Raw genomic sequence first — 14,392 nt, forward strand, 5'->3', positions numbered from 1 at the left:
TTGCCTCGAAGTGAGCATAGAAGTTATTTAGCTGTGCTTCCCTTTGTAGTCTGTAATAGCTTGCAGGCCCTGCCACATCCGACGAACGTCGGGGTCGGTGTAGTACGATACAATCTTAGTCCTGTATTGACGATTTGCCTGTTTGATGGTTCGTCGGAGAGCATAGTGGGATTTCTCATAAGCTTCTGGGTTAGAGTCCCGCTCTTTGAAAGCGGCAGCTCTACCCTTTAGCTCAGTGTGAATGTTGCCTGTAATCCATGGCTTCTGGTTGGGGTATGTACTTACAGTCACTGTGGGGACGATGTCCTTGAAGCACTTGTTGATGAAGCCAGTGACTGATGTGGTGTATTCCTCAATGTCATCAGAAGAATCCTGGAACATGTTCCAGTCTGTGATAGCAAAACAGTCCTATAGTTTAGTATCTGTTTCATCTGACCGCTTTTTTATAGACCGAGTCACTGGTGCTTCCTGCTTTAATTTTTGCTTGTAAGCAGGGATCAAGAGGATAGGATTAGGGTCAGATTTGCCAAATGGATGGCGAGGTGAGAGCTTTGTGCTGTGGATTGTACTCTGTGTGTGGAGTAAAGCTGGTCTAGAATTTTTTTCTCTCTCGTTGCACATTTATCATGCTGATAGAAATTAGGTAAAACTGATTTAAGCTTCCCTGAATTAAAGTCCCCGGCCACTAGAAGCGTCGCCTCCTGATGAGCATTTTCCTGTTTGCTTATGGCGGTATACAGCTCATTGAGTGCGGTTTTAGTGCCAGCATCGGTCTGTGGTGTTGTGTAGACAGCTATGAAAAATACAGATGAAAACTCTCTAGGGAGAAGCCACTACAGCTTATCATGAGATACTCTACCTCAGGCGAGTAAAACCTCGAGACTTCCTTATCGTGCACCAGCTGGTGCACCAGGTATCGTGCACCAGCTGTTGTTTACAACTATTCATCGAGTGCCACCCCTTGTCTTACCAGAGGCCGCTTTTCTATCCTGCCGGTACAGTGTATAACCCGTCAGCTATTCATGTCGGTTATTCATGTTATTCATGTCGGTGAAACATAAGATATTACAGTTTTTAATGTACCGTTGGTAGGATATACGTGCTTTAAGTTTGTCCATTTTATTATCCAGCAATTGTACGTTGGCCAATGGTACCAATGGCAAAGGCAGATTAGCCACTCGTTGACGGATCCTAACAAGGCACCCCGATCTCCTTCCTCGAAAACTCAGTCTCTTTCTCCTGCGAATGACAGGGATGAGGGCCTGTTCGGGTGTCTGGAGTAAATCCCTCTCTTCCGACTCATTAAAGAAAAATGATTTGTCTAATTCGAGGTGAGTAATCTCTGTTCTGATGTCCAGAAGCTCTTTTCGGTCATAAGAGACGATAGCAGCAACATTATGTATAAAATAAGTTGCAAACAATGCGAAAAAACAAACAAAATAGCACGATTGGTTAAAGAGCCCATAAAACGGCAGCCATCCTTTCCATTGCCATTGTACACAACCTTGCTATGCTAAAAACTGTAAGACCCTTGCTCTACAGGGTTAATCCGATTTGCTGTTTCACGTGACATTAAAAGTTGTCTGTTTAGCTCATTCGTTTTCTATTAGTTTGGTTAGCTGAGTTCAGTGCGTTCACATTTGCTCTTTTTGGTGAAATATGACTTTACTTAATACAGTATGTCATGACATCACTGATATGTTTGGAAACCCTCTGCCCTGCCCTTCCTCTATGACCTTGCATTCCACAATGATTTTGTTGGTCACAGTATGTCTGGGTTCATTGGGTTTGTGCAACAAGTCTCAGGCTGTACTTACTGTCCTCAGCTCTATGGAATGTTGACTGCCCATTAGCAGATTGGCAATGTTGCCTGCTGACATCACTGTTCGTTTATACATTGGTTTCCAGGGCGGGAGTTAGCCAATGCAACAGCTTGATTTGACTAGCCGATGGAAATGGGAATAGAATCCATTAATGTTCCTGTCAATCTGTGCCCTGGCATCATAGGCCTGGTGCCTGATATTATATGATGACATGATTTTGTGTTAGTGGAACAGCACAGAACTCCCCGTCTCCCGAGTGGCACAGCGGTCTAAGGCACTGCATCTCAGTGCAAGAGGCGTCACTGCAGTACCTGGTTCAAATCCAGGCTGCATCACATCTGGCCAGGATTGCGAGTACCATAGGGTGCTGCACAATTGGCCCAGCGTCAGCCGGGGTAGGCCATCATTGTAAATAAGAATTCGTTCTTAACTGACTTGTCTGGTTAAATAAATATAAAGAACACAGTAACAAGTGTGCTTGTTTTGAGAAAACGAACACTCTTTGTCAAATCAACTTTACTGTCCTACATTTTGCACCCCAATGGAATATTTCAGTACAATGTGTAGTCAGAGTATGCCCCCTTAATCCATCCATATGTTCATTTGTGTATTGAGCAAATGTTGTACGGTACAGAAAGTTTAGGATAAAACCTTAGAATCAGTGTTTTATGGAGACAAACAGATAGTATGAACTCTGTTCAATTTAAATACAGTGTGCATCATTAGATTCAGATTTCTCTATTAAGAATTATGTACATCTCAATATTACATTTCTGTCAATTTACAAAATAGAGTGATCAATAATGATCAAACAGTACAACAGATGTACACAGTTAAAATCCGGATGACGTACAGTGCCTTCGGAAAGTATTCAGACCCCTTGACCTTTTTCACATTTTGTTACGTTACAGCATTATCCTAAAATTGATTTTAGGATCATCTATCTGCACACAATCTACATACAATACCCCATAATGACAAAGCAAAAACAGTTTTTTAGAAATGTTTATTTATTAAAATGTGTAATTTATTATTTTTCTAAAACTAAATAATAAAATAAAAAACAGAAACATCATATTTACATAAGTATTCAGATCCTTTACTCAGTACTTTGTTGAAGCACCTTAGGCAGCAATTACAGCCTCGGGTCTTCTTGGGTGTGACACTACAAGCATGGCACATCTGTATTTGGGGAGTTTCTCCCATTGTTCTCTGCAGATCCTTTCAAGCTCTGTCAGGTTGGATGGGGAGCGTTGCTGCACAGCTATTTTTAGGTCTCCTCAGAGATGTTCGACCGGGCTCTGGCTGGTAATTCACTTGTCCCGAAGCCACTCCTGCGTTGTCTTGGCTGTGTGCTTAGGGTCGTTGTCCTGTTGGAAGGTGAACCTTCGCCCCCAGTCTGAGGTCCTGAGCGCTCTGGAGCAGGTTTTCATCAAGAATCTCGCTGTTCATCTTTGCCTCGATCCTGACTAGTCTCCCAGTCCCTGCCGCTGAAAAACACACCCACAGCATGATGCTGCCACCACCATGCCTCACCGTAGGGATGGTGCCAGGTTTCCTCCAGACGTGACGCTTGGCATTCAGGCCAAAAAGTTGAATCTTGGTTTCAGCCCTCTCAGGTCACTGTCTGACACTTGGCATTGGTCCACATCCCAGCTACAAGATGGTAAAAGGCTATTAGAGTAAATGATTGCAGATAATCTTTTTTCTCATGGTCTGAGAGTCTTTAGGTGCCTTTTGGCAAACTCCAAGCTGGCTGTCTTGTGGCTTTTACTGAGGAGTGGCTTCCGTCTGGCCACTCTACCATAAAGGCCTGATTGGTGGAGTGCTGCAGAGATGGTTGTCCTTCTGGAAGGTTCTCCCATCTCCAAAGATGAACTCTACCTTTCCCCAGATCTGTGCCTAGACACAATCCTGTCTTGGAGCTCTACGTACAATTCCTTCCACCTCATGGCTTGGTTTTTGTTCTGACATGCACTGTCAACTGTGGGACCTTATATAGACAGGTGTGTGCCTTTCCAAATCATGTCCAATCAGTTGAATTTACCACAGGTGCTCCAATCAAGTTGTAGAAACATCTCAAGGATGATCAATGGAAACAGGATGCACCTGAGCTCAATTTCGTACCTCATAGCAAAGGGTCTGAATACTTATGTAAATGCGGTATTTCTGATTTTTATTTTTAATACATTTGCAAAAATTTCTAAAAACATGTTTTCACTTTGTCATTATGGGGTATTGTGTGTAGATTGAGTTTTATTTTATTGAATCCATTTTAGAATAAGGAAAAACTCAAGGGGTCTGAATACTTTCCGAAGGCACTGTACATGCAGATATCTTTTCTCCTCTTTTCTTCTCTTTATCTCTATGCAGCACAAGCATACAGTGACCCCTTACCTCTAAGGTCAAAGGCCATGGCTACTGTTTGCCCAGGTCTATTGTGATACATTTCTGGGATTCCTGTAATCTGGTTGCACTGTATGGAATGCAAACACCATCCACTAAATATTTCCCCCCTTTTCCTGCCTGGCCTCCTGGAAGTCTTTGTATTGCATTTGAACACAACTGGGAAATGACTCATGGGTATAAAGTGCAAAGTTGGATTGGAATGTTTGTCTGTTAGGATTACAAGCCAGTCTTATTCCAGCCTTCTCCCTGTGTCCTTCCAAAAGTTAATTCTCTCTAGTTGACATAGTCACAGGGGGAGATCCAGGATTCCAAGGCGAGGAAAAGGGCCCTCCAGCACAGACAGCTCTAGGCCCAGTGTCTCCCTGTCTGTCCCACTCTCACAGAGAGATAACAATCTCAAGGCTACCATCTATAAATAAACGTCTGTCGTGGGGAAAAAATTATGGCCATATTTGAAACCCCCATTGCACTGAACACCTGCCTCAAAACCCCTGCCCATAGACACATACACGCAAACACACACACACACACACACACACACACACACACACACACACACAAACACACTCACACACACCACATACAGAGGGTGTTTTGCAGAGAGCTGCCCTCTCAGGATACCCAGTGTGCAGCCCTTTCAATTCCTCTGGGTTTACAGATTCCCTGTGTAGTCGGTGCAGATCCCCCTTAGAGAATCACATGGTGTAGCTTTTAGCCTGCGGAGACACACTGTTCCTCACCTGAGAGGAGCTGTTTACCATCTTCAACTGCTATGGAAAGAATGACTTCTTCTTTCATTTGTCACCTCCTCCATTGGTGGAAAGTACCCGTCTGCCTTTCCCTCCAAGCTTCCATTCAATCTTTAATGACTACGCCAGTAAAAAGTTGTAGCTATGTTAAAACAGGGAGCATGAGGTAAGGAGACTAGGCTATTATTTATGCAGTCTGAGTCCAACTGACTGAACCAGCTCCAGCACTTACCACACCTGCACTACATTCACCAAAACAAACACTGACAAAATTCTTAGTGTCTGGAATCTGGAATGTGACTTTCGGTAAAAATTGCAAGAAAGGGTGATTCATTTCAATAATTAGGATTAGGATACATTTAAGTACATGTGAGATGAATAGGTTGACAAAGCACTCCAGCTTTTCAGCCATTAGACGCTGTGTTCACAGTTCAGATGACGTCTTTCATAGGAAATCTAACTTGGCGGGAATACGAGGCCATTAATGTATCTGGGAATCAAGATGCAATATGTTTAACATTTACCATGCTGCCATTTATTCCAAACAGCAGGAGACTGAATAAGACAGAGGAAGCCTTCTTATTCACAGTGCCACACTGTTTCTAATGCATATTTAAAGGAATCCCCCATGTATGTCACTTGTATTCTCAACCTTACAGTGTAACGGTATCTGTCTGATTTATCTGAGTACCACAGTGTTAACAGTTAGTATGGAAAGGATATTCACAACATGCTGGTCTGCAGAGGGCAACAGTAAACAGCCAGCCCTCTCAGGTCACTGTCTGACACTTGGCATTGGTCCACATCCCAGCTACAAGATGGTAAAAGGCTATTAGAGTAAATGATTTCAGATGGACCAGCACCAGCAGTACACTGAGACACGGAGTGGTGTAACTCATTTCACATTCTGAGGATATGATTTGTTCTCATGGGTAACCAGGCTAGCAGTGGCAAAACGCAGCATTCCAACACTGTTAAAGCTGTGTAAACACATTCACACACACACAAACACATGCTCAATCCTTCACTTCTCTTGCGGTAGTGATTAAAACTTTCCAGATTGATATAAAGTAATTAACGAGACCTCATACATCAATCGATTGTTAATGTCTTGCTTCATCAGTGCATGGTTGTAGGTATTAATTACATTATAGTCTCCTTTGGTACATTGTGATATGCTCAGTCAAGCTGCACCGAGTTGAAGTGTTGACAGGTGAGGGCAATGGGCTGTTCAAATAAACAAGCACATCTAATTTAAAGACTTTGGATGGTGGCCTGCAGTAAACAGTTTGCTTTGTGTTGGTTTACTGATTATCATGTAATTATACTTTATGCAAATTGAGCATGTCTCTAGTATTGGCTGTTGTACCTGTCATTAACTGAATTTATAAATGTTAAAATTAGACTCTTCTTTGTTCCCCTGCTGACCACCCTGTTCCATGCCTCCTCTCTCTCCTGCGCTACACACAGACGCCTTTTACCTGTCACAAATTCATTTTAACCTCTTTGGGCTAGGGAGCGGTATTTTGCCGTCCGGATGAAATGCGTGCCCAAAGTAAACTGCCTGCTACTCAGAACCAGAAGCTAGGATATGCATATATTATAGATATATAGATATATATATAGATGTATAATATAGATTTCGATAGAAAACACTCTAAAGTTTCTTAAACTGTTCAAATAATGTCTGTGAGTATAACAGAACTGAAATGGCAGGCAAAACCCCGAGGACAAACCATCCCCCCCAAAAAAATCAGCATAACACTGATTTCAATGGCTGGCACTTTTATTATAGGGTGAAATCCTCCCTGATTGCAGTTCCTAGGGTTTCCACTAGATGTCAACAGTCTTGAGAAAGAGTTTTAGGCTGTTTTTTTTTAAATGAGGGAGAAGTTGTAGTTTTCCCATTTTGGCTGTAGTGTTTCCAAGTATGTGGAGGAAAGCACGTTCTTTGTTTTTTTTCTCCGGTAATGAACATACTATTCTCCGTCTTAAATTTGATCGTTTATTTGCGTATTAGGGTACCAAAGGTTTGATTATAAATGTTGATTGACTTGTTTGGATAAGTTTATTGGTAACGTTTGGGATTAATTTTGTATGCATTTTGATGGAGGGAAACTGGGTGGATTATTGACTGAAGCGTGCCAGCTAAACTGAGTTTTTATGGATTTAAAGAAGGACTTTATCGAACAAAAGGACCATTTGTAATGTAACTGAGACCCTTTGGAGTGCCATCAGAAGAAGATCTTCAAAGGTAAGGCATATATTATATCGCTATTTCTGACTTTCGTGTCGCAACTGCCTGGTTGGAAAATGATTTGTCATGCATTTGTATGCGAGGTGCTGTCCTCAGATAATCGCATGCTTTGCTTTCGCCGTAAAGCCTTTTTGAAATCTCACACCTTGGCTGGATTAACAAGAAGTTAAGCTTTATTTTGATGTACTGCACTTGTGATTTTATGAAAGTTAAATATTTATAATACTGTATTTTGAATTTGGCGCTCTGCAATTTCACCGGATGTTGGCCAGGTGGGACACTACCGTCCCTAGAGAGGTTTAATAAGGTAAAAGTGGACATTTACTCCCCTCTTTTTGCACTACCGACCACCTATTTGCCCTTCTGTCTACCCACAGACACTACCACAGCATGGATGAGTTCAGCCACTATGACCTGCTGGAGGTCACCACAGGAAGGAAGGTGGCTGAGGGACACAAGGCCAGCTTCTGTCTGGAGGACACCACCTGTGACTTTGGTCACCTGAAGCGTTATGCCTGTACATCTCACACTCAGGTAGATACACCAAAACATATCTCACAAAGGTAGATTTGCCAGTACATTTGGCATGGTATCATTCATTTGTCCGACGGCAAGTCGGTGTCATGGTCTTGCACCAGGTACTGCAACAATGTATCATCATCTGAGATTTCAGCGAGCAACTACAACATGTCTCTTGTTTAACAGTTCTTCCACCCCACTCAGTCTTTCTATGAGTCAGAGATGGTGCAGGCACGTCTCTCTGGTGCTGAGCTATAAGCATAGTCTGTTGATGTTCCACATGAATAACTCTCCTCTATGTTCCTCCAGGGTCTGAGTCCGGGCTGCTACGATACGTACAACGCTGATATTGATTGCCAGTGGATCGATATAACAGACATCCAACCTGGGAACTACATACTAAAGGTGAGACTAAGAGCAGAGGAAAGTTCTGATGTGTACTTGGTAATCTTCCAGGAAGGCGACATTCCAAAGGCAACATTCCATAGGAAAAGGTTACTGGAAAAATGTATCGGAAAGTTTTACATTTGGAAAGTTGTCTAAAGCTATAAAACATTACGTTTCCTAGACTGTGGCTCATACTGATCTACTAGTTTTGACTGCCATTCAGTCCCATCGCTCTCTACCTGTCTGTGTTGACCTCAAGTGTTTCAATGTGGGACAAATCCTAACTTGGGTTGCATGTAGTGGACAGTAATATTTGACATGTCTATATACAGTATATATGATATTATAAATACCTCACATGCGAATCGTAAGAAGACTAAACAATTAGCCTATTAAAATGTTTCTCTGACTCCATAAAGATAATTAAAATACACAAGCAAGCATTAGGCAATGAGTTGACGTTGACTAGCAAGAATTGGTCTGAGAATTGTCTATATCAAAGGCAGGTATTTAATTAACATTGTACAATGAATGGATTCACCTACAAGCCATAAAGCTTAAGTTACAAAGCATTAACAAGCATTACAAGGCATTATTCTAAGTATATACAGTAGATTCTAAGATTAATTTACAGGACAAAGTATGAACAAAAATATGTTTACTAGTCCAGAGGCCTGGAAGCCTAAGAAATTGGAATTGATCCTACAACCTTCCTCCAAATCAAATGTAATTTGTCACATGCTTACTTACAAGCCCTTAACCAACAATGAAGCTCAAGAAATAGAGTTAAGAAAAGATTAAAATAAACTAAAGTTGAAAAAAAAATCTAATCAAAAAGTAACACAAGAAAATGATATAACAATAACGAGGCTATATACAGGGAGTACCGGTACCGAGTCAATGTGTGGGGGTACAGGTTAGTTGAGGTAATTTGTAACGTGTCTATGCATAGATAATAAACAGAGAGTAGCAGCAGTGTAAAAACAAAGGTGGGGGGTCAATGTAAATTGTCCAGGTGGCCATTTGATTAATTGTTCAGCGGTCTTATGGCCTGGGGGTAGAAGCTGTTAAGGAGCCTTTTGGTCCTAGATTTGGCGCTCCAGTACCACTTGCCGTGCGATAGCAGAGAGAACAGTCTATGACTTGGGTGACTGGAGTCTTTGACCATTTTTGGGGCATGGACTGGATACAGGATGAGAGAGTGATCAAAGGCATTTCATTCCATTTATAACATCTGAAGGTGTAACCTTTCAACCCAAAACCAACCACCACTGAGCAATCAAATGATACCAAGTTGGCAGTAACCTAAAAACTCCCAGGCCCAATCTACACAGGGTGTCACAGCATTTGAAAGGCTTGAGTGGGGGATGAGACCAATGTAAATAAGACAGAATTCCTGAGAGGAACATCAAATCTTTTTGCATATAATAATTCAGAGTTTACCCTATACAGACACAAGTAACTACAGAGATCATACATACATATAGATAGCATCAGAGTTCTCCTCAGTGAACAGTAACCACAGAGGTAATACATATATATAGATAGCATCAGAGTTCTCCTCAGTGAACAGTAACCACAGAGATAATACATATATATAGATAGCATCAGAGTTCTCCTCAGTGAACAGTAACCACAGAGATAATACATATATATAGATAGCATCAGAGTTCTCCTCAGTGAACAGTAACCACAGAGATAATACATATATGTAGATAGCATCAGAGTTCTCCTCAGTGAACAGTAACCACAGAGATAATACATATATATAGATAGCATCAGAGTTATCCTCAGTGAACAGTAACCACAGAGATAATACATATATATAGATAGCATCAGAGTTCTCCTCAGTGAACAGTAACCACAGAGATAATACATATATATAGATAGCATCAGAGTTCTCCTCAGTGAACAGTAACCACAGAGATAATACATATATGTAGATAGCATCAGAGTTCTCCTCAGTGAACAGTAACCACAGAGATAATACATATATATAGATAGCATCAGAGTTATCCTCAGTGAACAAGTTTCAGATAGAAACCATATGTGGATACTATAGAGATAAAAGAGATACAACAAAGGACAATGCCGAAGGACTAGTCAGCCCTTCCACCACTGAGGGACGAATATTCTTGGCCCCTCAGAAGGGGAAGGGCTGACTAATCCTTGGGCATTGTCCTTTGTTCCTGGACCATTTGCCATGCAACTCCAGGTGTCAGAGAGCACATAAATTAGCCTAGAGCACACATATAGCTATCTTAGTTCCTCATCAATTCCCCATTGATATCAACAAACGATTTAAGCAGCACTTCAAATGTTTTATTTACACATACAGTATCTCAAATCAAGATTCTCTCACCAGTCTCTGCCCAGAATTCCACTGATAATAGTACTGTGTAAGTTATTGTTTTATTCCTACCTGCCTAGCTGTAGTGGTATCCTCTTGTGTCCTCCTCTGCCTCTTAGCTCCAGGTCAACCCCAAGTACCTTATCTTGGAGTCCGACTTCACCAACAATGTGGTGAGGTGTAATATCCACTACACGGGACGCTTCGTCACAACAACCAACTGCAAGATATCTCAGTGAGTACAGCAACGTCTCTTTTATGCCACTAGTCAAAAGACAAGCTCTCATTATTATGCCAAACTACCTGTTAGAACTCATGTTGTTTATTACCTAATGATTCTGTGAATCATGTTCATCAATGTCACCAAGATGAATGATTACTGACAGTTTTATACTGCCTCTCATAAGGAGCAGTAAGGCTATTGGTACTTTCAATGGGTTGATTAGGAAGTGTATTATTACACTCCGAATTACTGATAAATCCTTTTTAGGAAAAATACTTAGCTTTAGAGCTATGAAAATGTACAGGTGAGGTGGTAAATCACCTCTAGTTCTATGGAGTATATAGGGAGTACACAGATAAATAAATGGTGAGTGGGCTAAAGCATTCAGAAAACCATGTCACCCTATGAGACAACAGTGATATGTGAAGTTTTATTTGACATTGGATTGATATGGAAACATATAATGACAGTATATACCCTCTGTGTATGTCCTAGTTGTGAATAACTAACAACAAACATGCAATTTCGTTTTTGTGTTAGGGACAGAAAGCATGTGGAGCCATTTCTATTGTAACGGTTTTGTGTTAGGGACAGAAAGCATGTGGAGCCATTTCTATTGTAACGTTTTAGGGGCTGATTGATCAGGTCATAGGTTAGGTTAGGTTTAAATTTTAAACTTCATCTCAAGCTCTGAGACTGGTACTAAAAGATATGGGGGAAAGAAACTCTCTCTCACCCATGTTTACGCCAATCCAATGCTTTTTAACTTTAGTGGTACATATAAGAAGAACAGGGGCAGACTGGGACCAGAAATCAGCCCTGATAAACCAGACATTTTTTTCACTTGAGGCCCCCTCACCAGCCCATTTTATTTATTTAAGGCCCCCAATTTTAGCCAGATAATGCTGATTTAGTGCAACAACAAAAATGTTAGACAGGCCCACTGGGCTAAAAATGCACCAGCCAATCTGACATTTCGGCCAGTCCGTTCCTAAAGGCGAATCAAGTTAGCTACTTAGATGATTTTTTTCCTTGTTACCTAGTGATAGCTAGTGACAGTGATGCACAAACTAGGCCTATTTGAAACTTCTCCATCTCCTGGCAGCTTTTCAGTAGCATTAAAACACTTCAAAAGCATGAAAACCCCATTCGATTTCTGTCCAAAGTTTAGGGGGAAAAATGAAACAACATAATTCCTGATTGTTTTATTTTATTTTAGCTCGTTTTGGAGTCAAAGATAATAGTTTTCGTTTTTCAAACGGGTTTGTTCATTATTTCCTTTCGGTTTCTAAATAGTTTTTTCATGATTTGTTTTCGTTTTAGCTTCAGTTTAAGTTTACTATAATAACCTTGCCTCGGTCTACAGAAAAGGTCTTTAGTAAGAATGTGTGGACAGGTACGCTAACCTCTCTGTCTCTCCCTGTTATGAACACCGCCTCATTGTGTTGTTTGTTCTGTGTCCATCCTGAAGGTCCTGATCGGACGCGGGAAGGCTGCCCAGCCAGGGTGAGTCCTCCAGGACAGGGCTGTTCCATTGAAATGTGAATGGAATTCATTTTGTTATTGTTGTTGCTGTTGTTTTGTTTGTGCTGTTTTTGGTTTCCTGGGCCCAGAGTGAACAAGGGTTCCAGTGGCACTGAAGAGAACATGGGGATATTTACACAAGCACACAAACTGAAAACCCATACCAAACTCAACACTCCAGTCTCCCACAGTCTCCATTGTCATTTTCCTTCTATATTATCCACAACCTTCTCTCCCAGACCAACCCCACTGCTCTTATTTCTACTCTGACAGCCTTAATGAGGCTTTTGTCCATGAAATAGTAAACATCTTGGACATTGTGAATACGTTGCTCACAGCTGTGAGCAGAGTGGCTCGGTTTAGTTTATAAATAAGGTGTGAAATGGAGCTGGTGCTGAAATTAGTGGTCCCAGACGAGTCTGGGCTCAACTGCAATTCAACAAATTCAAAGAATTGTGCATTCATCCATGCTGTCTGGGAGGAAGACATGGCAGCCCAGCCAGTGACTCACTAGGACCATTATAGTGTTGTTTTTCTTCTTCTCTCTGCCTCTTTGTGCCAGGTTGAAAAATGGTGATTCTCTGAGCACATTTGCATAGTGTAATATTATGGAGAGACTAGAGAGAGGGGAGAAACCAGGTCTTGTTTGTTTGCACACGTTAGTCTCCATCAAGTAGTCACTCAACACAAAGAGGCTGTCAGAACCTAGAGCGTTACCGCCTCTAAATACCGTCGAAGTCAGTTTCCGTCCTCGTCCCTCATTTTTGTATTTGTCTCACAGGAAAACATAAAGCTTAGTTGGCAGAACTGCCATTTATTTTCAACCAGGTGCTTTCCAGAATAAAACTTACATTGGAGTTTTATTTTTTAACTACCAACACTGGTCAGATGCCAAATAGGTTATCTGTAGCTTTGTAAGAAGAATGTACATGACAATTAACCCACTGATGCATGGTTTTAGCTATGGAGAACTGTACTTGTTTTAATTGATTGTATTTTGATTCTTCTCTTTTTTTAACGAAAGGGTCTTTAGTACTGTGTTTGAATTGTTGCTGTATTTGTGAAATTCCAGGAACTCATATATCGTTTTTTATGCAAATCCAGATCATAGTTTTGACTTGTTCAAATTGAGTGTGTTGCGGCAGAGAGTGACTGCAAAAAAGAAACTGATGTGGTAAAAAAAACTATCATTGTGATGCGTTACACTAGTAGGTTTAGCTTGGCATTACAGACAGACAGAGTGCTGAAATGCCGTCTCTACCTACCTCTTAAAGAGTGAGCTATTGTTTCCAGTTGAGTGTACGGTTTCTATTACACATCCCTGTGATGATGGCCCACTATGGCCTCCCACACACTCCATTGCCACACACACCTACAGTAAAACACTTAAGAGAAAGGATTTAGAAACATGAACAAATGCAGAACAGGTCTAGTCTTGTATACTGTTTATATACCATATTACACGTTAACGTTACCATTTTAACATTGTACATAGTAGTCTATCAATGCTGTCATTGACCAACACTTCTTTGTACTCTGGTTGCTCTTGATATTGTAGGTTTACCAAGACAGGTGGAAAGTATAATTAGGAGATTCTATTCAATCAATGGAATTACACTATTAGACTTGTGGATTATAGCAGGTATTATTAAATATATGAGTATATGTTGATTTGCTTGAATTCTTCTGTTCTTGAACACCTGTCAAAAATGACATACCCAATAAAGACATATATTTTCACCTCTATAAGGTGTTTGGACTGACATGTGAATGTTGTTTACAGGCTGTAGTTACCAATGTGGTTTCTGTCATTGCGTTTAAAAAAAATATGTTGCATTTTGTGGGATAATAGCACAAAAATGGATCAAAAATGTATTCAAGGTTTTTGGACATCTGCATGCACGAGACATAAACATTAGACCAAACTTCAATGCTGGAAAGTACTTAAAGTTCCAGTTTCATGTGTGTATCTCATGTTAGGATTTGGACATACATCCATTTTGTTACGGTACCTTCATTTTATTGTCCCTATTATGTTTAAATAAGAGTTCCAGTGTCAGTTTGGGATTCCACTGCTCCGGGGCGTTCACATAATAGGCCACACATCCAAACAAACAGTGCTGTTGATTCAGAAATGCCCTGAGATTTGAA

General features: G+C 40.9%; 1 protein-coding gene across 1 annotated transcript in view; it reads left to right on the plus strand.

The window, feature by feature from the left end:
* LOC129854304 (lysyl oxidase homolog 1-like) overlaps positions 1 to 13,990 on the plus strand; it is a 31,739-nt gene extending 17,749 nt beyond the window's left edge. The window contains exons 4-7 of the mRNA XM_055921199.1: positions 7,616 to 7,772; positions 8,067 to 8,162; positions 10,614 to 10,729; positions 12,189 to 13,990. Coding sequence (XP_055777174.1) covers positions 7,616 to 7,772; positions 8,067 to 8,162; positions 10,614 to 10,729; positions 12,189 to 12,195 — 376 coding nt within the window. The 3' untranslated portion in view covers positions 12,196 to 13,990. The remainder of the gene's footprint in view (positions 1 to 7,615; positions 7,773 to 8,066; positions 8,163 to 10,613; positions 10,730 to 12,188) is intronic.
* The last annotated feature ends 402 nt before the right edge of the window (positions 13,991 to 14,392 follow it).

The sequence above is a fragment of the Salvelinus fontinalis genome, chromosome 4, assembly GCF_029448725.1.
Source record: "Salvelinus fontinalis isolate EN_2023a chromosome 4, ASM2944872v1, whole genome shotgun sequence".
NCBI lineage: Eukaryota > Metazoa > Chordata > Actinopteri > Salmoniformes > Salmonidae > Salvelinus > Salvelinus fontinalis.